A 26196-nucleotide genomic window follows, 5' to 3' on the forward strand; every position below is an offset into this window, starting at 1 on the left:
TGCATCTTTTTTGTTATTGTTCTGTAGAATTTACTAAATAACTGTTAACTATTCAGTAATAACTCTTCTAGATAAGTAATTCACTCCTGGTTCCCCTGAAGGTACTTATATATTTAGAATCTGTGTTTCTAAACACAGATTTTCTGTGTTCGTCATGTCATTCCCTGGGTTAGACCTAGCTGAGAGAAAGGCTTAAAATCAAGCTCAAAAAATATTGTACTGATCAAGTTTAGACAAATGAACTTAAAGTTCATTTCCCTTAAACACACATGCACAGAGATGTCAATTAGTTATCTAAAAGCCTTCACTTAAAGATTTCTGTCATTTCATGTGGTGCTTAAAAGTCATAAAGGAAGGAGGATTTGACAGAAGTTTATATGTATTCTTTTATGTAGTCACAAATGATTCAGGGTCAGGTTTTTTTTTTTTTATTAGACCATTGGTAAGGTAAATGTGTTTTATTTGTGCCGTAATCATGGTGGTTGACTTATATTATGAAGTCTTTTTTCTTATTCAAAGTAAATGATTGTTTGTTGTTTCCTGTATCTAAAAATAGGAGTTTATACCTTATATGGCAAATGAATACAATTTCCAATATGAGCTTGTTCAGTACAAATGGCCCCGGTGGCTTCATCAACAGACTGAAAAGCAGCGTATCATCTGGGGTTACAAGATTCTCTTCCTGGATGTGCTCTTCCCATTAGTTGTTGACAAGTTCCTGTTCGTGGATGCTGATCAGGTAAGCTCTTAAAGGCCAGGTTTAAAAAGTTTGTATTAAAGTCATTAGGCTTCTTTTTCCTTTTTGAATGATTTTATTTTTCTAATTGGAAAAGTACATGCTTACTTTACATTATTTAGAATATATGGAAAGGTTATCATCCAGATGTGATCACTTCTAAAATTTGCACTTGATGTATCTCCTTTTCATATTTTTTTCTATGCCTCTTTTACGTAGTTGTCATTACATTATGTGTAATTTGTATCTTAATTCATTTTGCATACAAACTAAAAATAGGCATTGTTTCACATATGTCTATACATTAATTCACATAAATTTCCTAACAGCCTTGTGAGCTCTCCATTTTACAGATGAGGAAACTAAGTCACAGAGAAACTAAACAATGTAAATTTGTTTTATTTCTACTCTTTTTGAATACTTAGACTGCTGTATGCCAGGCACTATGCTAAGCGTCTTACGTGTTAGTGAGGGCAGCCAGCTAATCAGTGGAGGAATCCAGGTGCAAACTGAGTCTCCTGCTGGAGCCTCTGCCATTAACCACCGAGCTGCCCTCCCTTATGCTGTCAGTGAGGCACGCTTTATTTTAAGGAAACTGCTACTGCATGGTTGTTGAACAAATGACTTGTGATCTTCTTTTCTCCAGATTGTACGAACAGATCTGAAAGAGTTAAGAGATTTCAATTTAGACGGTGCCCCTTATGGTTATACCCCTTTCTGTGATAGCCGAAGAGAGATGGATGGCTACAGGTTCTGGAAATCAGGGTACTGGGCCAGTCACTTAGCTGGGCGAAAGTATCATATCAGGTACTGAAAAAGGAGTACTCCTAACAGTTTTTTGATTTACTTTTCTTTAAAATTAATTTTGTATATTTAAAACCACGAATAGTTAATATATTAATATGGTTCATAAATAAAAATTATAAAAATTTACAGTGAAAAAAAATCTTCTCAATCCTGGCTCTCTTCCACCTACTTTCCATCTCACAACAGATAACCTCCTCTATTAATTCACTCTGTGTCCTTCTAGGGTTTCTTAATTCTTACATAAACAGCTATGAATTATTTTTTATACACAATATGATGAATTTTTTTATACAAAATATACCATTCTATTTACAGTTTTGTGCCATACTTTTTTTAACTTAATATCTCTAGTAGATCTTGTTATTTATATTAATAGGTACACAGAGACCTTATTCCTTTATACATCTACATATTATTGGAGTATAAATGTTATATTTATTGTCGTTTGCTATGACATACAGTGTTGCAGTGAATAACTAAATACATTGTTTAGCTCCAGGATAAATTCCTAGAAGCATAACTCCTAGGTCAAACTATGTATGCATTTGTTGCTTTTCTAATGAACATTATCTTCTCTGGTCAAATTGTAATTTGGAAGATTTGGAGGGTAGGGGGACCTGTAGGAAGCAGCATATACAGAGATAAATGTTGGGGTATGGTGATTTCAGTTTTATTGGTCCAAAAGAATAATAACACTGTTTGTTTGTTTTCCTGCAACATTTGACATCATCAGGATATCTTTGACTAATGGTTATTTAGCAGTTTCTAAAGCTTTTATTTCCTAATATGCTAAGTTTTGCTAGAAATCATTTGTCAGAGATTATTTCCTTCAGAAGGCAATTAAATAAGAAACAGTGACAAACTGAGCCTGCAGTGGCAGAATATGGGGTTTGTAGGAACTTTCTTAGCTATCTTTGAAGTAGCACATACTGACCCTCTGCTCCACCATAGGGCCTCAGCTTACCTTTTCAGGGAGAAACCAGAATGATTGCCTAGTGATGACCTTTTCCATTGTTCAGTGGAGTTATTTTTTCTGCCATAACCCATGGTTATAACAAATGGATCTTCTTTATCCAGTGCACTGTATGTTGTTGATCTGAAGAAGTTTAGGAAAATAGCTGCTGGTGACAGACTCAGAGGACAGTACCAAGGTTTGAGTCAGGATCCTAACAGCCTTTCAAATCTTGATCAAGTAAGTGGCTATTTTCTTTTGGTTAACACGTTCAGTGATGAGTATACAATATTGTGTCAGAAAATGAAGTATTATTTGCTGCTTAGTTCTCTCTTTCATTGGGACAGTGTTTTGTTTCTTCATTGAAAGGAATTTTGTATGTGTGTATGTGACATTTTTATCTGTCCTCAGGAGAAAACATACTAGTAAAAAATGTCATAGGCCTGATGTTGGCTTGGGAAGAGAGATAGAGAATGCTGCCTCCCTGAACCATTACTATATCTTTTCATTTTGTCCCCAAGCTAATCTGCTAAATTTGTTTCTCTGCCTACTAGGTCACTTTGTTTCTTTTCTTTTAGGAGCTAACTACCTCAGCATTCACAGTATACAGTATAGTATCACAATATCCCTTTTTTTTGTGTCAGAAATTATGATTTTTTTAAGTTTAGCTGAACCACATTTTATTAATACTAAACATTTTTCAGAGGTGAGATTATAGTTTAAATGTTTTAGTTACACATATTTTGTTTTGCTAAAGTCTGCTGTAAACAGTTTTAAACCTTTATTGTGACATATAGCCTAGTACCTATGAAGAAAACTATACAAAACAAAAATATACAAATATATACATATTCATATGCATCAGTGAATGACCACAAAGCAAATGTCCACATACCACCACCCAGTTCAAGGAACATTGCTGTTATCCAGAAGCCACTCTTCTCTAACAAAAGTATCCAGCATCCTGACTTTTGTGGTAATCATCACATTGCTTTTCTGTATAGAATTACTGCTTAAACATGTATTCTTAAAAACTGTAGTTAAGTTTTGCCTGTTTTTTTTTTCTTTCTATCTCAGTGGAATCATAAAAGATGAGGTCTTTCAAGTCTGACTTTTTTCGTTCAGCATTTATGTTTGTAACATTCATCCATTTTGTTGTGTGTAGTGATACTTGTTTTATCTATTCTACATTTGGGTTGTTTTCCATTTCTCTCTTTTGTGGATAATGTAGCTGTGATCATTCATGCACATGTCTTGGTACACATGTACATATATTTCAATTGCGTGTACAACTACCAGTACAATTGCTTGATCATCAGATTTGTGTATCTTTATCTTTACTAAATAATTCCAAACAGTTTTCCAAACTAGTTTTAATTTATACTGCAATTGGCCATATAAGAATTCCTGTTGCTTTATGTTTTGAACAATACTGATTGTCAGTCTGTTAATTTGGTAGGTGTGAGCTGGCATCTCATGTGGCTTTCAATTGGAGAGTTTAATCCATTTACACTTAATGTAATTATTAGAGAGATAGGATTTGCAACCATCATTTCCTATTTTTTTGTCAAGTTCAGGAGGAAAAAATACTTGCTAGGATTTTCTATCTGGGTTGTGTTGAATTTCACTCAGTAATGTAACTTTCTTTGTAGAGATCCTGTACATCTTTGTTAGAGTTACTTTTAAAAACTTTTGTTTTTTATAACTGGTATCTATAATTACAGTTGATATTTGTTCATTGTTGTATTCAGCTACCTTGCCAATCTGTATACACTTTTGGATTTTCTGTATACATAATCATATTATCTACAAGTAATGACAGTTTTACTTTTTCTTTTCCAATCTTACATTTTTTAAGATTTATTTTTCTTGCTTTATTTGCTAAGGCTTCCACATTGTTCTGTAGAAATGTCGATAGTGGACATTCTTGAATCAAAAGGAAAGTTTTCAGCATTTCACCACTAAGTATTATGTTTGCTATAGTTGTTTTGTCAATACTTCTCATTCAGATTAAGGAAATTCCTTTTATTCCTAGTTTGCTACTCTTTTTTTAATCTCTTGTGTTAAATTTTATACATTTTTGACATCTGCTGAGATGTATGATTTTTCTTTTATTCTGTAATATAGTTAATTACATAATATAATTTCTAAAATATAATATCATGATTTATTATCCTTTTTTATATATTCCTGGATTCTTTATGCTAGTATTTGTTTAAGAATTTTGCATTTATGTTTTTGTATGACACTGGCTTATAATATCCCTATCAGGTTTTGGCATCAAGGCTATGTTGGCTTAATGAAATGAGTTAGGTTTTGTTCTTTTTCATTTACCTGTAATTGGTTTGTGTAAGATTGGCCATATTTCTTTCTAAAATGTTTGGTAGAATTCACTAGAGTAACCACATAGAGATTTCTTTGTGTTTCAGTTATGACTCCAATTCCTTTAAGAGGTATGGGACTGCTGACATTCTCTATTCATTTATCACTATTTTTGTTAAGTTGCATCTAAATTTCCTAACATATATTGTCACTAAGTTGTATTATCTTTTCATTTTTTGAGATATAATTTACATACAGTGACACGTTTAAGTACATGTCAGATCTTAAGTGCACTTTTTAATCAGTTTTGAAAAATGTCAAGAGCCAGAATGTTTCCATCACACCACTTATCTTTTTAAGTCTGTAGGATCTGTACTGATTTCTTCTCCCCCAACCTTGTTTTAATTCCTGGCATTGTTTATTTGTGCTTTCTCTTTTTTTCCCCTTGATCAACTCCCCAAGAATTAATCAGTTTTATTAGTCTTTTCAAAGAACCAGCTTTTAATGTTTTTCATTTTGACTATAGTGTTTCTTTTCTATTTCACTAATTTCTGTTCCTTATGGTTTCTTTTACTTTATTTAATTTGTTGATTTTTTTCCTTATTTCTTGAAATAGTTTTTTAGTTCATTATTTTTAGTCTTTTAACTCATGAGTTATTTAGAAGTAATTGCAAATACATGGGGATTTTCCAGTTATATTTTTGTTGTTAATTTCTGGCTTATTTGTTCTGTGATCTGAGAATGTATTCTGTGTGATTTCAGGAATTCAAAGTTTATTTAAACTTGCTTTTTGACCCAGATATGGTTAGTTTTTTTAAACATTTCATCTAGTTTTTTGTCCTGCAGTTAGGTGTAATATTCTTCTATATATGCTTATTATATCAAGTTTAGTAACGTTATTATGTGTTTTTTTGTCTGCTTTTTTTTTTATTAATCACTGGAGGTGATTTGTTAAAAATCTTTTTCTGTACTGTGAAATCTTTCTTATTTTTGGTTTTGTCAAATTTGCTTTATGTATTTTGAGACTTATTAAGTGGCTAAAAATTTAGATGTTATATATATATTTCAGACAAATTAACCTTTTATTACCTCTGGTAATACCTTTTTTTTTTTTTTTTTCTTTTTGGACCTTAAAGTGTGTTTCATCTAATATTAGTGCAGCTGTACAAGTTTTCCTTTTGGTTAGTGTTACATGATAATTTTTAATCCTTTTATTTTCTTTCTCTATCCTTACATTTTAGTTCTGTTTCTTACAAATAGCTCCTTTTTTTTTATTTGATGTGACAGTCATTTAATTTGAATGTTTAGTCCATTTATAGTTAATATAATTATCGATAAATGGCTTTTCTAAACTACTGCTGCTTACTCCACATGTTCTGTTTCTTTTTTCTCCTTAATCAGTTTTTCAGATTGATTGAGAGTTTTTTCTAATTTTATTTTCTCTCTATTAGCTTAAGCTAATGCTTTTTTACAGTTCTTTTAATGATTATCCTAGCAATTATAGTATGCATTTCTGATTTTGCAAAGGCTAATATTAATCGGCATCTTTTACCCATCTACCACACAGTGTGAAAACATCAGAACAGTGCTTCTCAAATTTTAGTATATATAAAAGAATCACCCAGAGAACTTACTAAAGCATTAATTTCTGGGCCCCATTCACCCAGGCCGGTTCAGTAAGTATGCAGTTGGGCCTGAGAATCTGCATTCCTAGCATGCTCCTTGCTGCAGTCCCTGCTCTAGAATTCCTCAACTCCATTTATCCTCATCCCAACTTAAATGCCCTATTGCTGTATATTTTAGATCGCTCTACACTTTAAACCTCAGAAGAAGTTATTATTCTTGTTTAGTACAGTCAGTATCTATTTAGATTTAGATATACTCACATAGGTACCCTTTTGGTTACTCTGCATTCTTCCCTGCATTTCTGGGCTTCTGTATGGGTCATTTTCCATCTGCCTGAAGAATATCCTTTAATTTCCCTCAGTGTGAGTTCACTAATAACAGTTTTTCTTCAGTTTTTGTTGTCTGAAAATGTCTTTATTTTACCTTTATTATTATTTTTAATTGTGGTAAAATATACATAATGTAAAATTTACCATTTTAATAATGTTTAAGTGTACAGTTGAGTGACATTAAGTGCATTTACAGTGTTGTGCCACTGTCCATCTCCAAAACTTTGTCATCATCCCAGTTAGGAACTCTATACACATTAAACAAAAACCCCTCTTTCACCTCCCCCCAGTCCCTGATAACCTCTGTTCTATCTTCTGTCCATATGAATTTGCCTATTCTAAATATTTTTGGAGTCATACAATATTTTTCCTTTGTGTCTGGCTTATTTCACCTAGCATGTTTTCAAGTTTCATCCATGTTGTAGCATATATCATAATTTTCTTCCTGTAAGATTAAATAATATTCCATTGTATGTCTGTACCATATTTTATTTATCCATTCATCTGTTGATGGACATCTGGCTTATTTCCATCTTTTGACTATTGTGAATAATGCTTCTTTGAACATTGGTGTACAAGTACCTGTTTTGAGTCCTTGCTTCCGATTCTTTTGTATATAAACCCAGAAGTGGAATTGCTGGATTATATTGGTTGTTTGTGTCTTAGGACAATGGAACATTTTATTGTATCAAACTCAAAAAATTTCTTGGGGAAAAAAAGCTTCAAATCATAGAGTACACTTGTCTAGAAAACATGTGGGCTTAATCCATTTGGGATCAGGCCTCAGGAAGGGTGGATTCAGAGCTACCTTTAAGTAAAACTGCGAAATATAAGAAATATACTCTATTTTTAGTCAACTTTCAAAAAGGAGTAGTATTTTTCTTAGAATTGCCCTCATGGTGGGTAGTCTAGGTACAGGTTATTGTGAATTTTAAACTAAAGGTTTTCAGGTGCTTATTATGTGTAGATGTTTTATGGATCATCTAAACTTGTGGATTTTAAAAACACCATAAATAAGTATTTTAGCTTTTCTAAGGTTTTTGGTAAAGACCCTTTTAGTTCTAAAATTTGTGATTGGTATGTGTTATGTAATTTGCTATGTGTTTATTTAAATTTCCCCCAGAACTTTTGGTTGTTGTGTTTTATTTTTTTGCCAAACAGGATTTGCCCAATAACATGATCCATCAGGTGCCAATTAAATCACTCCCTCAAGAATGGCTTTGGTGTGAAACATGGTGTGATGACGCCTCCAAAAAAAGGGCAAAAACGATTGATCTGGTAAGCTATCTGTGGTTCTTTTCTGTGCCTTATTCCAGAGTGATGTATGATTAGATAATTATTAATGCACAGGTTCCTATTTACTCTTGCTCTACAGTTGTATAGTTTAGGGACTGCAGAACATCTTACAGTAAGCAGATCTCTTTTCTGCTTGCAGGAGAAACCAAATCCTTTAGTGTCTGATGGGGCTATGTTCACTATTTACAATCAGTGAGAGTATTACTTTTACTTCTGCTAATATATCATTTGGCTCCTCCATATTGTTCTTTTTGTCCAGTTTGGACCTGTCATCCAAGAACAGAAACATCTTTGAATTCTATATAATGCCCTTTCTTCAGCTCAGCTGAAGTATGTTATTTTGGTTTTCACAGTGTAATAATCCAATGACCAAAGAGCCCAAGCTAGAAGCAGCCGTTCGAATTGTCCCAGAGTGGCAAGTCTATGACCAAGAGATCAAACAGCTACAGATCCGCTTTCAGAAGGAGAAAGAAACAGGAGCACTGTATAAGGAGAAGGTGACAAAAGAGCCACGCCGAGAAGGTGAGGACAAATGTTGGCTTTTGGTAAATACACCTTTGTGGTTCTGATTTCTGTTTGTTGCAATACAAAAGTGACCTTTTGTAAACTATTAATAAGCTGGGCTCTGGATTTTAACATTTTTTCAGCTCAAAACTAGTTTTAAAATAATTACAGACCATGGATTTTGAGTAATTCACTTAAACATCCTGAAGACTATATCATAGTATTAAATATCACACTGAAAGGTTGGAGATTCACCATAAAAAAAAATTAATTCAAATTCATAAGTAAAACCTCAAGAATGTCCATAGATAAATGGGCAACGAATGAAGACATACTGTTCAAATAAGAGGAGAACACCAATAATAAATGAATTTGAGGAAACAGATAAAAGGAATCTATCATTAATGTATACTACATAGAAAAAGTACACATACTGATAATGCCCTTTGTTGGGGAATTGGCGATGAAACTGTTCTGGGTTTACCTTCCTTTGTATATTAGAACAATCCTTGTTAGAAAGCAGTAAATCTGTCATCAGGAGCCATTAAAATGTTTATACTTTTAATAATTCCTCTCAAGAATTTACCTTAAATAATTAAACAAGAAAAAAGTTATATATGGAGAAATTTATTTTACTAATATATATAAATCAAAAGTATTAAAAACAGTTTAAATGTCCAAAAATAGAGAATGATAAGTGAGCTACACTGCTACACAGGAAAATATTTATATGTTATTAAGTGAAAAAAGAAGAATCCTAACTAAAAGTGTGCATTTTACTGGAAGTAAATACTGTACTTTGAAAACAGTTTACATTGGGTAGGGATATAGAACTAGTTTCAGTGTTTATAAAAATAAAAATGTTTTTTTAATTTTTATTTTTTTACTTTCAAAATATAATACAAACACACCAAACCAACATTCCTAAAAAATTAAAAAAAAAGATAATTGGAGGTGTGGGCACAAATAATAGGTTATTACTAGTTCTAGTACTAGTACTAGAAAATGCCCAGTCTGTAAATATGGAACTTGAAGACAGTCCATTTTTTTCAATTAGTCTCTTTTTCCATAGGACCTCAGAAACGTGAAGAATTATGATCTTCAGAGAAGGATAGGAAATTACACCATTTGAAAAACACTTTTTATATTAAATGCTAGTTTTTTCTGATCTGTCTATACAACTGCTGGTGAACAGGCTGGGCAGGTGTGCGTGCCTTCTGATTCTGAACATTTGCTTTTGACTCCTGCACACTGGCAAGCTCTGGATCTTTGAAGTTAAGACTCTTTTGGATTCTTACCTCAGAGAAATATCGGTGGTTGATTTTTTTGGGGACTCTGTAAAGAGCAGTCTTCTAACCAAAAAGGAAAATGGCAAAAGCAAGAGGAGGAAAACGCGTCCTGTGTGCCCCCACCCAAGAGCGCATGGGTGTCACACTGCTGCAGCAGCCGACCAGCCAGAACCACATGTTCTTCCTCACCTCAGTTGACTGGCAAAAGAGCTTAGTCTGCATCCTGCACTGTGGTTCAGGTGCCACCCTGAGTTAGGCCGGCAGGAGCTTTGTCCAATGTCCACACACCTTGAGGTTTATGCCAGTGTACTCCTGTGTCCTTCCTGCATTCTTTTCCCCAGCGTAAGTTCATTGTTGAATTGAGAACCAGCTAACAATTATGTGTCTTCGGGGTTGGCTTGGGGCAAATTAATTTGGGGACAGGATAGGGGCGGGTTGGGGTGAGGACGGGGATAACATCAGGGGTAAGAGGGCTCTGGAGTGTTGGAGGAGGTGAGGAAGACCAGAAATTGGCCATTCTCTTTTATAAACTATCAGTACCATTGTGACTAATTTGAAATGAAAACATTATTCTCATTCTCCACCCAACCTCAGTGAACTTTTTAGGTAATTATTTTGTAAACAGTTTTGTATTTGTGAAAGCATTCACTTTTTCTTTCCACTTTCTAAAGAAATGTCATGATTGATTTCCTTACTGGATACAGCCATAGTAATCCCTCTAGTGACCCATCGTGGAGGCTCAGGGCTCCCTCAGGAAGGTTACCTTCTCGAAATTTCCCTTTCCTTTGTAGGATTTTCTCTCTCTCAGACCCAGGGGAATTTGGCTTTGACTTTTCTCTACAAAAGATTCTCAGGTCTGAGACCAGGAGGGGTTTTGACTGTGTAATTCATGGTGTTTTTTGGGGTGGGGGGTGGGGCGTGGGGTTGGTTTTTGTTTTTGTTAAATACACTGTTCCATATTCCTTTTAGTTTAGTGCTTTGGATTGGGTTGTCTTTGGTTTGCAATTGCCAGCGCTCTACCTTTTCTGACTCTTCATAGTTGCATCTTGAAGCCACATAAGCCCGTTAGTCATTGCTTTTTGTGGCTTTACTTCAGCAGCTCAGTACGGCCTTCTGGAGCAGCCTAGTGAATGGACAGTGCTGGTAGGCTCCCATGAGGAGTCCTGGTGTGTTGTGGGCCTGTGTGGTTATGAGGCTCCAGGTCTTTCCCTCATCGTTCCCAGCTGCAGGGACAGCAAGAGCACGCCCATGGATGGCGCCTCCTTCCAAAGCAAACAATTTGTGTCTCATATTTGACTGCTTTTAAAAAATGTGAGGAGGGATGCAGATGGACAGCTAAGTCCTCTTCTAAGCCAGGTAGCACAATAATTTACAATCTTTTTAAAAAATGAAAGTCTGTGACAAGTATCAAGTAATTTATTTTTTCCATATTCACATACAAAAGTTAACTTAGTCTCTCAAGCTGTCTGAAGAAGCTTTTGAGTTTGCTTCTTTGATTGCATTAAAAATTGGGGAGGGAGGAGCTCAAAAGATTTTTAAATAAATCGATCCAAGAGAGAAATATCCCTCAGAATTATTGCTGTTAACAGAGGCATGAGTTCCTGCTACCTTGCCCCTCACTGGGTCAGAGCAGCTGAAGGGATAGAACCAGTAAGTAAAAAACATTTGTTCAGCTTCATCTTAGATTTAATTAAGCCTTTAGAGGGGCTTCTGCTGCTGCCACCTTCTGTGTACAATCATAGACTTGTGCATTTCCCCAGTGCATTTTCTGGGAGATTGCATAAGAAATTACTAAAGTCACTGGGATGTGATTTTTAAATGCTGAGTCCCTTGGAACATGAACCAAATCACCTTTCTCCCATTTCTTTCTCTCCATCTCTTATGTATATTCCATTTAAGGAAGGTATAGTGTGAAATCTGTTCTCCATGTAGTATGTGTGTGTGTGTCCTCATTGCCCCTTATCCATCACCACCCTAAACATAAGTCTTATTACTAGGTGAATCTAAATATGCAAGACCCAGCTTGCTTCTGAAATGGCCTAGGGCCTTCCTCCTGCCAGTGATTCTTGGTTCATGTGACATAAGCATCTTTCAAAATGAACCTCTAATGCCCTAGGAAACGATGTTACCACTGAAATTTGGTCTTGGTCAGCTTTGTCTGTTGTCTCTACTGTATGAAAGCAAATTGTCACTGGAAAGATAGGAGAGATTTTTTTCCCCAAGAAGCAAGAATTGATTGTATTGAAACAATCAAGCTTCTGAAAAATGTTCACAGTGTATTGTTTTTAACCACCATTTGTATGTAATAGATTTTTTTCTCTCATCATGCCGTAATGGAAAATTTTCTTTCTGAATCAGTGCCAGAGTGATATGAAATAATGTGACGTTAGAATGACATGGAACAGTGTGACTTTTTGTTCTATGAACAGTGGTATTTGATTGAGATCAAAACCTGTGTACACAGCCTGCAGCTAGAGCTGTGGGGACATATGCCTATGTTTTGTTTTAAAACTGTACTCAATACTACCACACTGAGAATGATGGCATGTTCTTTTTCCATAAGATTGATAAAGTGTTGAATCTGTCAAAATGTGGCATTTCAAGTTGAAACAAACGTGCTTGCCTACATGCTAAGTGTGCATGCATCATGGTAAGCCCACATACTATGTGAACTAAGCTCTTGGGAGAGCAAAGATTTTACATATACTAAAAAGTTTCCAAGAATGGAGCTTATTTTACTCTGCTGTCCTTTAAGTCCTCATGTTCTGAGCCTTGTTAAAGCTCTGCCTGAATGAACAACTTTTATCTGGATGCAGGGGCTGAGTCTCTGGATGAAGGGCTGAAAGCTAGGGATGGCAGTGCAGTTTTTGAAAGAGACTGGCCCTGGCGATAGGGAGGAAGGAAATCCAGTTTCCTGTAGAGGGAATTCTACTTTACTGACACCATGATTTGGGACAGGTTAGACACTACCCTCATAGCAATGAGTATAAAATGATTCCTCTTCCCCAGTGTGTCCCCTGTAAGTTAAATTTGGGTACTTGAAAGCAGTCCTTTTCTAAAATTGCCATGGATGATTTAAAAAAATAATTCAACTCAAGGGTTACACAGGAATACCTAGTGCATTTTTTCTGAAAAAAATGTTAGGACTATCGTATCAAATTTTATGACAGTGTAAATGTTTTGGTAAAGCCACCTAATGGAAACTTTCTCTTGGTAATACAAATGGAAAGTGCATTGTCTGCAAAGTTATTTAAGTGTATATTACATTGTCATGCAATTTTAATAATTAGTTTTCTTAAATATTTGATTTTATGGGAATGTTTTTGTGGGATGATTAGAGTTCATCCACTTAAATATAGCTGTTGTCTAGTTTAATGGTATAATATTTTTTATTTAAATTCATGTTTTTCCTGCCTTGATTTAGTGAGGAAAGCTCTTAATCGGGATTTTGGTAATTACGTGATTGAATTCAAGCAAATTAGACTCATTAACTCAGGTTGTCATTGATATTTCAAAGTATCTGGAAGATACCAATTTCTTTTTCATTATTTGGTCTTTGATCTCTCGATCTAGTACAGAAAGGACACTTCTGGGCGATAGTGAGTCAGTGCACTGAGTAGAGGATCTCTCCCCCTTTGGGTAGGTTGACAGTTTATAAACACAAACCACAAAATCAGCTTTAAGCAGCTGCATGCTTTCCAGAAGTAGTCCATAAAGTTTAAACTTCATGGTAATGATTTTGCAAGCAGGAGGCCATCTCCTGAGTCTTTCTCAATTACTTAGCAACACAGAAGCCAAATGTGGAAGGTATAAGTAGGATACAGGTTAGGATATGAGCTAAGGCCTTCATTCTATCTGTAATTTATACATTGACTTAGTTGTCACGATCTAGATTTCCAGAAAAATGGGCATAATTCCTCTTCAAAACGAAAGTATTAGAATACGTTAACCTAAAGTCAGCAGTTTGAGAAAAAGTTGATCAAGTAACCATGTTTTCCAATTAGTTATAACTTGGTAATAACAAGTTAAACATGGAAAAATGAAGAAAAATGTTAGAATTTTAAAGAAACTGTGTAAAAAAAAACCTCCTTTATAAAAAAAACTATTTTACTGTAATTCTGTTCCATTAAATGCAAGATAGGTCCAGGTGCTGCCCTTGCTTGAGAATTGGGTCTCCAAATGTTTGCAGAGCCCTCTGCACCAAAAATGAACTGAGAATGAATTTCCTGGTACTGTAATGAAAATAAGGTCTGCTCAACACAATAAACTTCTCCTCTTCTTTAAAACTGCCTGGTCAGTCATTCAGCATATATGTTTAGGAAGGGTAGATTGTTAGAACTCAAAGTTTCACCCCTTCATCTGACAGAGATGCAGGCCCAGACAGGAAGGAGAGCTTTTCCTGAACGTCTTATCTGGTGATGGAGCTGGGTCCAGTTGCAGCCAGTTCTCTGGAGTCTCAGGATGGCACCCATGCCTCTCTTAAATCCCCAGCCTTCGAAAACTGCCCCAGGCAGGATCTGGCAGACAAGCTGCACCAGCAACGTTAATAATAACAGGAAGGATAGCATGAATTTTGTTCATTTTGCAGAATCTCTGAGCTCCTACTCTGGGACCACATTTGGAGTTGGTAATATGGTTCATGCTATTCTGATTCTCATTGGACACTGCAAGCTAGTGTGATTAGTGCTGAGGTGGAGGTTTAAAAAGGGGACCTGTGGCTGTGAGAACACAATAGAGGGCACCTAAAGTGTAGTCAGAGTGGAATGTGATGGTCAGGAAAAGCTTCTACAAGGAGGTGATGCTTAAATTGAAGCCTGAGAAATAAGTAGGAATTATTCAGATAGGGTGAGGGAGGTTAGGATAGAGGGAGGAACAAAATCTAGTGTATCTCATTTAGGGAGTTGCAAGTGAGCTTGTGTAGCCAGAGTCATAGGCAGGAGAGAAGCCCCAAAGAGGGGTTCTGAGTTTGATTGCAGGGCCACAAGAAAGCCCCTGAGGGATTTTAAACTGGGTACAAACATGAAATTGTCTTTTTCTTGTAATAAACTTTTTATTGACTTAACAACACATGTAAACACAATTACATAAACATGTACCTTGATAGGTTTTCCAAGTGAACACAGTTGTGTAACCAGTTGAAGAAATGAAAGGAAGTTGGATTTTATTTTATCTTAAATAACATCTATACAACTGATTACAGCCTGGCGTCCAGTAATGGCAAGAGCACCTTGTATTAAACTAACCCTGTTATCAATAATTATATACATTTTTGAAATGCACTGGAAAGTGACTAGAGATTGGCAAAAACTGGAGGAGGCTCAAGCACTGAAGAGAACACATTGGATGAGATTGCATTTAGATGACTATTCCTCATGTGGCCCACAGAGAATAAAAAAGTGGCAGTATTAACTGGGATGAGGAGCTGAATCAGAGTTTGGGGCTGTCTGAGAAACTGGAAATTAGAAAGGGGAAATCCCAGAAAGGAGGAAGCCACAGAGCCTTGAATTTGCCTTATATACTCCCCTGAAATCCTAGACGGATTCCTTAAATTATGTATGAACAAGGCAGGATTCCAAGAGGTTCAACAGAAAGTAACAGTTGAAAGGCTGGATAAACCTTAGTAGGGATTTCAGCAGGTGTCTGTTGCTAAGGTAGGAAAGTTTGGAATGTATGTCTTACGAAATTAGAGAAGCTTGGTAAATATTTTGGGCTTTCCATGGAAAACCTAAAGGGCCATACAACCTTAGGATTAGAACCACATCTCAAAACTCAGGTCTAGGCCTTAGGACTAAGGACAAAACTAAAATAGACCCACTGTAATAAAGCCTAAAATCAAGCCTTTAAAGAATCAAGGCAATCCACTAGTAACTTAATTGCCTACTAAAACAAAACCCAACAGTTTTCATGGGGAAAAAAAAATAACTGAATCCAGAGTCTCTATAATGTGTCATTGAGAATGTCTAGCATACAATCACAAATCAGGAGACAGAAGAAAAAACAGGAATATATGATATAACCAAGAAAAAAAGAAAAAGACCCACAGACAACCAAGATGTTAAAACTATTGAATAAGAATTTTAAGATTATAAATATGTTAAAGAATCTATAGGTAAAGATATATGCAAAGGATGAAGATGTAGAGAATTTTAGCAGAGATGAAATTTTTGAAAACTAATTTCATGAGAGGGCTTAAAAGATTAAACACTGCAGAAGAAAGGATCAGTAAACTCGAAGATAGGTTAAAAGAAATTCAAATTGAAGAGCAAAGCGGGGGAAAAAAAGATTGAAAAATAAATGAACAGAGATGAAATAACCTGTGACGCAGTCTCAAGCCATATAACAAATATGTTAAATGGAGTCCTAGAAGAAGAGGAGAAAATATTTAGAGAAGTGGCCCCAAATTTTCAAAGTATGATGAAAAATATCAACTCATGGGTCCAAGAAACCCAGCCGACTCCCTGTAACATAGTTTCTTTAAAATGCCATCTTCACCCAGCTTTGAGGCCCTGACTTAAGCGCACTGAGTTATATTGAGCAGCTGATGAAATCTACACCCTCAACCACCTCACTTATTGGATTCTTATGCTCTGGGCTACTACGTACCCACCCTAATTGCCCAATGCCAGATACCAGACAACCAGAGACAGCTCCTATGCCCCAGAGCTCACTGGAACTACTCAGTGAGCCAGTCTTAAGTCTCCTTACCATGCCTCACCCATTTTGCCCACAATTCCTACCTCACCTACTTTTTCATGACCAACCCTAGTGCTTCTGAGTGGGCCTGCATGGCGTGAACTGTGGATACAACAAAACTGTAAAACTCTCCTGGTTTCTCTCTCTTGATCTGTATCTGGCCTCACTAAATGCCACCTCACCCCTGAAAAGCAGGATAAATATAAATAAGGCCACACATTGTCTCAATCTAGTCCAGTGCTAACTTTTCATTAGGAAAGTAAGAGAACAGATGAAGCAGAATAACATTTTTTAAAGTGCTGAAAGAAGGAAAAGCTGTCAACATTCTATATGTAGGGGACATATTCTTCAAAAATGAAAATGAAATAATTTCAGAGTAACTGAATGCTGAGAGAATTCATTGTAAGTAGACCTGGACTATTAAAAATCATAGTTCTTCAGGCTACAAGGGAAATATTGCCAGATAGAAATTCAAATCTTTAGAAAGGAATGAAGAGCACTGGAAATAGTAAATATGTGGGTAAATATATTTTTTCTTTAAGAAGCTATTGATTGTTTAAAACAAAAATGACACCTACACATATATTTTGGGGTTTATAACATAGGTAGAAGTAAAATATATAACAATTGCACTAGGGATGGGAGTTATAAAGTTCTTACATTAAATGTGAATTGGTATGATAGTAATGCAAGATAAACTGTGATAAGCTTAGAAAACATATTGTTTTCCCTAGAGCAACCACTTAAAAAAATAGTTACAGACCAAAAAAAAAAAAAAAAAAAAAAAGATAGTAATGGAATGCTTAATTTTTTTAATTTAAAAAAAAACCATAAACTCCATTAATCCAATGGGAATAGGAAAGAAAGACTAAAGGAACAAGTACAGAGAGATAAATAGTAAACCAACGAATGGACTTTAAACTGAAAAAAATCAATATTTGCATTATATATTAATGGTCTTAAACACTCATTAAAAGGCTGAGATTTTCAAATTGTATTTTAAAAAGCAATTTATGAGATATGCACACTAAATAGAAATACGTAGGTTGAAATTCAGAAATATGCCACACAAACACTAATAAAACTGGTGTGGCTATGTTAATATCAGAAAGAGTGAACTTCAGTATGCGTGTTACCAGAAGAAAAAGGACATCCTATAATGAAAAAGTCAATAAATCAAGAAGACATTAACAATCCTAAATACGTTTGCACTTAATGATATTACTTAAAAATGCATCAAGCAGGAGTGAAAACATGCAAAATGGCAGACTATAAAGGTCAAGGACCTGGGGTCATTCACTCCATTGAGTCAACCACTAAGCTGGAAAGAACAATTGTAATAAATAATTTTGGAACTTGTGGAACATGTCTGGACACTTAAAAAGGTAGCTGTTTCTGATCTGTGAGGGACATGCACAGACCAAGAACCACACCCCATTCCTCATTACTGCCCCAGTTGTGGGTACAGCAGCCTATGTTCTTGGAGCAACTAGCTGGTGCCAGGGTGGGCAGTGGTGACCTTGTCCTCAAAATACTTGGATTTGTGCATTCGTGCTGGTCTAGTGATGCCTGAGGAACTGGCACAGATACTTGCCTTGGTTTTGACCCTCAGTAGCAGTGGCTTACTCTGGTGTCATCTATCAGAAGATATAAAAGGCAAATATATAAAACAATAATTAGAAATTTATGTTAATGAGCACAAAATATGTACAGATATTATTTGTGACAAAATAATAAGGACAGAGGTGTATACTAAAGTCACTATCATTCAGACTAGGTTATTATATAAGTTTAAGATGTTAATTGTAATTCTTAAGGTAACCACTGAGAAAATAATTTGAAAATATCCCCCCAAACTGAAAACATTTATCTGCAAGGATATATGCACCCTGCTGTTCATAGCAGCATTATTCATGGTGGTCAGGACATGGAAGAAACCAAAGTGTCCTGCGATAGATGATTGGGTAACGAAGACGTGATACATGAGAAAAGATGAAGTACTGCCGTTTGTAACAACATGGATGGATCTTCAGATAATTATGCTAAGCAAAATAAGTCAGAAAAAGTTGAAAACCATATGATTTCACTCATATGTGGGATATAAAACTGAAAGCAACAAAACAAATGACAAACAGACTCATGGATACGAACAAAACAAATAACAAACAGACTCATGGATACTTACCAGAGAGAAGTGGGGGAGATAGGGGTAAAAGGGATCAAATATTTGGTGATGGAAGGAAATTTAACTTTGGGTGGTGAACACACAATGCAACACACACACACATACATTATATATGACATACTGTTCAGTTGTACACTTGAAACTTACTTGGTTTTAATCAATGTCACCCCAATAATTTTTAATTGAAAAAAATTCAGAAAAGAAAAAAAAAGAATTAAACCAACACACTTCAAAAATTTAAATAATTCAGTAATGGAGGAATTGAACAAATTGTATGGCATAAACCAAATAGCTAAATGACAGAAATAAATCATTTTTTAGGAATATTTACATGTAAATGGGTTAAACCCTCCTGTTAAAATTCAGAGATTGGCAAATTGAAGGCGGGGGGGAAACCATCTATATGTTGTTAATAAGAAACTCGCTTCAGATAAAGACACAAAGATTGAAACTAAAGGGATAGAAATAATAACCACACAAATAATAACCAAAAGGGAGCTACAGTGACTATATTATTGTTTGATAAAACAGACTTAAATTCAAAAAAGTTTGAGACGAAAGACATTGTATATTGACAAAAGGTTCAATCCAGCAAGAAGATATAACAATGATACACTTGTACATACAGAACAAGAGGGCCTCAAAATATATGAAGCAAAAGTAGAATTGAAGAGAGACATACAGTTCTGCAATAATAGTTAGACACTTTAATACCCATTTTCAAAAATTGATAGATCAGCCAGAAGATTAATGAGTGCAGAGGACTTGAACCACATTGTAAATTAATTAGACCTAACAGACATAAACAGGACACTTCACACTTCACAAAATATTCTTCTCAAATGCGCATGGAATACTCTCCAGGACATATGATAGGTTAAGTCTACAAAGACAATTCTTAGTGAAATTCAAAAGACTGAAATGCATAGTATCACAATAATGAATTTCACCAAAATTAAACAACACTCTTAACCAACGGGTCCAAGAAAAAAAATCACAAGGGTAATTTAAAAAAATTTTTGAGATGGATAAAAATGAAAAACAGCATTTCAAAATTTATAAGATACAGAGCTAAGGAAAAATAGCAATAAATTTACATTAGAAGTAATCTCAAATTAATAATCTAATTAAATCTGATGGAACTAGAAAAAGAAGAGGAAAGTAAACCCAAACAAGCAGAGGAAAGGAAATAAAGATTAAAGCAGAGGCAAATGAGAGTTGAAAAACAATAGAGATAATCAGTTACACTGAAAGTTGGTTCTTTGAAAATATCAACAAAAATAACCAATCCTTAGATTGATGGGGGTGGGGAGAAGAGGGAGACAGAGACAGACAGACACTCAATTAAAACCAGAAATAAAAGTGGGGACATTACTACTGATTTTACAGAAATATAGTGGATTATAAAAGAATGCTATGAAAAATTGCATGCCAACAAGTTGAACAACCACGATTAAATGGACAAATTTCTTTAAACTCACAAATTACCAAAACCAACTCAAGAAGAAATAGAAAATAAGACTAGACCTATAACAAGTAAGGAGATTAAATCAGTAATAAAAAGTCTCCCAACAAAGAAAGCCCAGGACCAGAAGACTTCACTGGTAAATTCTATCAACGATGTAAGATAAACAAAAACTAATTCATCTCAAACTCTTCCACAAAAAATGAAGGGGAAGAAACACTTCTTAACTCATCCTGTGAAGCTATCATTACCCTGACACCAAAGGGTAGCATTACCTTTTACACCAGATAAAGACACTACAAGAAAAATAGAGGCCAGTATCACTCATGAATATAGAAGCAAAAACCCTCAACAAAATGCAATCAAATGAAATTCCAGTATATTAAAAGGATAATTCATCATGAGCAAGTGATATTTATCCCCAGAGCAAGTATGGGTTAACATGAAAATTACTCATTATAATATACTACATTAATAGAATGAAGGAAAAAAACCACATGATCATCTTGACTGATGCAAAAAAAAAAAAAAAAATCCAACCACTTTTATGATAAAAAAGACTCAACAAACTAGGAATAGAAGAGAATGTTCTTTATATGGTAAAAGCCACATATGAAAAACCCACAGTTAATATCATAATGGTGAGAGACTGAAAAGTTCCCCTAAGATCAGAAACAAGATGAGGATGCCCACTTTTGCCACTATTCAACATAGTACTGCAGTTCTAGCCAGAGCAATTAGTCAAGGAAAAAAAAAAAAAGTTATCCAAATTGGAAACGAAAAGGAAGTTATCTGTTCACAGATGACTTGATATGTAGAGAATGCTAAAGAAGCTACAAAGTTGAATTTAGCAATGTTGTAAGATATAAAATTGACACAAAATCAGTTGTATTTCTATCCACCGGCAATAAACAATCCATAAAGTATTAAGATTAAGAATACAATTTACATAGCATCAAAAATAATAAAATTCTTAGGAATAAACTTGACCAAGGAGGAAAAGTATTGTACACTGAAAACTACAAAATATTGCTGAAAGAAATTTTAAAAGACCTAAATAAATGGAAAGACAAATTGCATTGATGTATTAGGAAATTTACTATTGACAGTACTTCCCAAATTTATCCACAGATTTAATGCAATTTTTACCTAAACTCCACTGACTTTTTTTTTTTTTTTTGCAAAAATAGAAAAACATCCTAATATTAACATGGAATTTGAAGGGACTCTGAATAGCCAAAGCAATCTCGATAATGAAGAACAAAGTTGAAGGCCACACATGTCTCAATTTTAAAACTTACTGTGAAGTTATGATAATTAAAACAATGTGGCACTAGCATAAAGACAGAGACACAGATTGATGATATAGAATAGAGAGACTAGAAATAAACCAATACATGTATAGTTAACTGATTTTTGACAGGGTGTAAAAATAATTCAATGGGGGTAAAGGCAATGTTTTCAAAAATTGTAGCTGAGACAATTGCATAGCTACATGCAGAATGAAGTTGAATCGTACCAAGTAAATGATGATTTTTTAGTTATGATACCAAAGCACAGTAACAAAAGAAAAAATAAGTTGGATTTCATCAAAATTTTAAAAGCTTATGTACCAAAGTACACTATCAAGGGAATGAAAAGACAATCCACAGAACAGCATAATACTTCTACAACTCAATGGCAAAAACAAAACAGAAAACAAGCAAACAAAAATCCACTTAAAAAATGGGCAAGAGAGGGGGACTTGCAGTCAAGATGGCAGAGTAGAAAAATGCCGTGCTTGCCTCCTCCCAGACCACATAAAGTTACAACTAAACTACTAAACTAAACTATTATTGAGAGCTGCCTGAAATCTAGCTCAACAGAAGTCCTACACCTAAGGATACAAAGAAGCCACGTGGAGACTGGTAGGAGGAACTGAGATGTGAAATTGGCTGGTCCTACACCCATGTGTGGCAGTTAAAAATTGCAAGGGATATCTTGACTGTAGAGGTCTCCCCTAAAAAGTGAGGGGTCCTAGCTTCACACCAGACTCCCCAGCCTGGGGTTTCAGTGCCAGGAAAAGAAGTCCCCATAACTTCTGGCTGTGAAAACCATTGGAGACTGTGGCTGAGTGAGACTGAGGGCTGCTAGAGTCCCAAGCATCCCTCTCAAAGGGCCTATGCATGGACTCACTCGCTGCCAGACTCACTCACTCTGAGCTCCAGTGCTGGGAAGTAGCTCAAAAGGCACAAGGGATATTTGGAGTGGAACTAAATTGTCTGGCTTTGGAGTAAGGGCTGGAAGGGCAGCTTTCTCCTAGACAAAAGTGCTGGCAAAAGCATTGTTACTTCATTGAGCCTTCCCCTCAACAAAACTGCATGCACAGGAAGCCACCATATCTGAATCTCCATTAGCCGGGCTAACACTATTCATCCTCCCTGATGATTCCCTGAGACCCTGCCCCATTCAACTTGTAGGTCCACTCCAGCAACTTCCAGTGGCTTTTCCATCCAAATGGCCTGTCTTGGCTCATGCCATGGACTTTTCTAAAATCTCTCAAAAGTTTGTAACCTCAAAAAGCAGCATCTGGCCTTGACATGCCCTCTATCTCTTGCTAAGCAGCCCCAAGCACTAGTGGCAGCCAGCCTCAGTTTGAAACTTAGCTTCCACCAGGTACCTCCAAGCCCAGCTTAAGTGGCAACAATTTGCAGATCACTTTGTAGCTTATACCATGTGGCCCTGGACAGGGCACAGGCAACAGCCGACCTTGGCCTGCACCAGTTTCTCCCAAGAGGCCCCAGAATCAACACACCTGGTGGCCATCTTCAGACTACACCAGAGCACCAAACAACCTCCACAAACAATATGCCAAAAAGGAAGACTTGGCAGGCACCAGAGCCCTGCTTAAGTGAATCTTGCTCTGTATCACCAGCCCCTGCACAACAGCACTTTCATTCTAGTCATGGCTACTCCTTACAGCCAGTCAGCCTAAAAGTCAATTCCTCGCATTGATGTGCCAACAACAACAGAGGCTTAACTACAGTATGAGAGCACACACAACCCATACAATGGACACACAGGGGTACCCAACTCAGGTCACCAGCGAGACCACTGCTAGGACCCACTGGATACCTACTACATAAGGCCACTCTACTAAGACTAGGAGACATAGCAGCTCTACCTAATACATAGAAACAAACACAGAGAGGCAGCCAAAATGAGGAGACAAAGATGTGCCAAATGAAAAAACAGAACAAAGCTCCAGAAGAAGAACTGAACAAAATGAAGATACAATGTACTAGATTCAGAGTTCAAAACACTGGGTATAAGGATGCTCAGTGGTCTCAGTGAGAACTTCAACAAAGAGATAGGAAACATAAAAATGGAGATTAAAAAAAAAAAGAACCAGTCAAAAATGAAGAATACAATAACTGAAATGAAGACTACATTAGAGGGAACGAACTGTAGATTCAATAAAGCAGAAGATCAAATCAACGATTTGAGGAAGTAAATAGACATAGAAGCCCAGGAAGTACAGAGTCCCAAACAAGATGAACCTAAAGAGGCCCACACCAAGACACATTGTAATTAAAATGCTAAAGGTTAAGATAGAATCTTAAAAGCAGCGAGTGTAAAACAGTCACCTACAAAGGACCTCCCCTAAGACTGTCAGTTGATTTTTCAACAGAAACTTTGCAGGCCAGAAGGGATTGGCATGAAATATTCAAATCAAATGAAAGTAGTTACAACCAAAATTACTCTACCCAGTAAAGCTATCATTTGGACTCAAAGCACAGATAAAGAGCTTCCCAGACCAAAAAAAAAAAAAAAATAGTTAAAGGAGTTCATCAACCATCAAACCAATATTACAAGAAATTTTAAAGAACATCTATAAAAAAAAAGAAAAAAGTGATCAAAAATGTGAATAATAAAATGAACAATTACTTTAAATGCAAATGGATTAAATGCTCCATTCAAAAAACAGGGTGGCTGAATGGATTAGAAGCCCCTTATATATGCTACCTACAAGAGACTCACTTCAGATCAAAAGACACACACACACTGAAAGTAAAGAAATGGAAAAAGATATTTCACGAAAATGGAAATGAAAAGAAACAGCTGGGATAGCAATACTTATACCAGATTAAAAAAGAAAAGACTTAAAGACAGGGCTACACAATATTCCTTTTTATGTATATACATTTTGTTTATCCAATCATATGTCAGTAGACTTTTGGGTTTTCTTTCTTGTGGCTATTATGAGTAATGCTGCTATAAATATTAGTGTATAGGTATCTGATTGAGTCCCCACTTTCGATTATTTCAGGTAAATACGTCAGAGTGGAACTGATGCATCATATAATCAGTCTATTTAAATTTTAAAGAAGCGGCCATGCTATTTTCAAGTTACATCATTTTACATTCCCACTGCAATGCACAATTTCTCCACATCTTCACCAACATTTATTTTCCTTATTTTAAATAGCCATCCTAATGTTGATCAAGTAATATCCCACCAAGTTTTGTATTTCTTTAATAATGAATGATGTTGAGTACCTTTTTATGTGCTTATTGGCCATTTGAATGTCTTCCTTGGAAAAATGCCTTAGCTTTTTTTTTAAAAAAAAATTATAGGTTATAAAAATTGAATAAAAAGTTTTTTATACATTTTAGATAAAAGGCTCTCATTAGATATGTGATTTGCAAATATTTTCTTCTATTCTGTAGGTTCTCCTTTCACTTTGACAGTGCCTTTTGAAGCAAAATTTTTAATTTTGATATCAAATTTATATTTTTTCTTTAATTGTTCATACATTTTGTCATAGCTAAGAATACATTGCCAAATTCAAGGACGTGAAGATTTACTTCTATGCTTTTTTAAGGAGTTTTATAATTTTAGCTCTTACATTTAGGTCTTTTATCCATTTTGAGTTAATTTTTTATGGTGGGAGGTAAGTGTTCAAGTTAATCATTTTCTTTTTTTAAAATTTATTTTAAAAAATTTATTTTAATTTCAAGTATACAGTACATTGGTTAGATATCTATATAGTTTGTAAAACAATCCCCCCAATTGCTCCCTCCTTCCCCTGTCCCTCCACCTAGCCCATGTATTCATGCTAACTGCATTCCCTATGCCATGCTCCCCATCCCCGTGACCATTCATTCATCAGCTACTAATTTGTACTTCTTTAACCCTTCAGCCCATTTTTTCAGTCCTCCAAACTCCCCTCCCCTCTGTCCTTCACCAAATTGTCTACTATATTTGTGAGTCTGTTTTTGATTAGTTTGTTCTTTTTATTCCTTAGATTCTGCATATAAGTGAAATCATATGGTGTTTATCTTTCTCTGTCTGACTTAAATACTTTCTAGGTTCATCAAAGCAATATCTTTTTCCAACTCCTTACTTTTAGTCTGTGTGTGTCTTTTAATCCAAAGTAAGTCTCTTATAGGCAACATATAGGGGTCTTGTTTTCCTTTTCACTCTATCTTTTAGTTGGAGTACTTAATTCTTTTCCATTTGAGGTACTTATTGATAGGAATGTAGTTGTTACCATTCTTTATTCCGGGTTTTGATACATGTTTTTTCTTCTTAAAGAAGTCCCTCCAACATTTCTTGTCATACTGACTTGGTGGTGATAAATTTCTTTAGCTTATTTTTGTCTGGGAAGCTCTTTATCTGTCCTTCAACTAAATGATAGCTTTGCTGGATAAAGTATTCTTGGCTGTATATCCTGGTTCTTCATTCTGTCGCATATTTTTTGCCAACCCCTTCTGTCCTGCAAAGTTTCTTTTGAGAAATCAGCTGCCAGTATTATAGGTGTTCCCTTATAAGTAATTATCTGTTTTTCTCTTGCCGCTTTTAATATTCTTTCTTTGTATTTAAACTTTGGCATTTTAATTATGATGTGTCTTGTTGTGAGCCTCTTTGGATCCCCGAATTTTGGGATTCTCTGAGCTTCCTGGGGTTTTATGTCCATTTCCTTCACCAGGCTAGGGAAGTTTTCCATCA

General features: G+C 35.4%; 1 protein-coding gene across 5 annotated transcripts in view; it reads left to right on the plus strand.

Annotated features, from left to right (window-relative positions):
* The window catches only part of UGGT1 (UDP-glucose glycoprotein glucosyltransferase 1), a 117841-nt gene extending 93128 nt beyond the window's left edge, over positions 1-24713 (plus strand). For 2 of the 5 annotated variants that reach the window (XM_023526609.1, XM_023526610.1), the window contains exons 36-41: positions 557-739; positions 1383-1543; positions 2621-2735; positions 7934-8050; positions 8422-8590; positions 24514-24713. In XM_023526609.1, coding sequence (XP_023382377.1) covers positions 557-739; positions 1383-1543; positions 2621-2735; positions 7934-8050; positions 8422-8590; positions 24514-24569 — 801 coding nt within the window. In that variant the 3' untranslated portion in view covers positions 24570-24713. Of the gene's footprint in view, positions 1-556; positions 740-1382; positions 1544-2620; positions 2736-7933; positions 8051-8421; positions 8614-9644; positions 14148-24513 lie in introns of those variants that run through there. The other 3 variants (XM_011386389.2, XM_011386388.2, XM_023526611.1) reach the window with 2 other exon arrangements.
* The last annotated feature ends 1483 nt before the right edge of the window (positions 24714-26196 follow it).

This window comes from Pteropus vampyrus, unplaced genomic scaffold, assembly GCF_000151845.1.
Source record: "Pteropus vampyrus isolate Shadow unplaced genomic scaffold, Pvam_2.0 Scaffold1390, whole genome shotgun sequence".
NCBI lineage: Eukaryota > Metazoa > Chordata > Mammalia > Chiroptera > Pteropodidae > Pteropus > Pteropus vampyrus.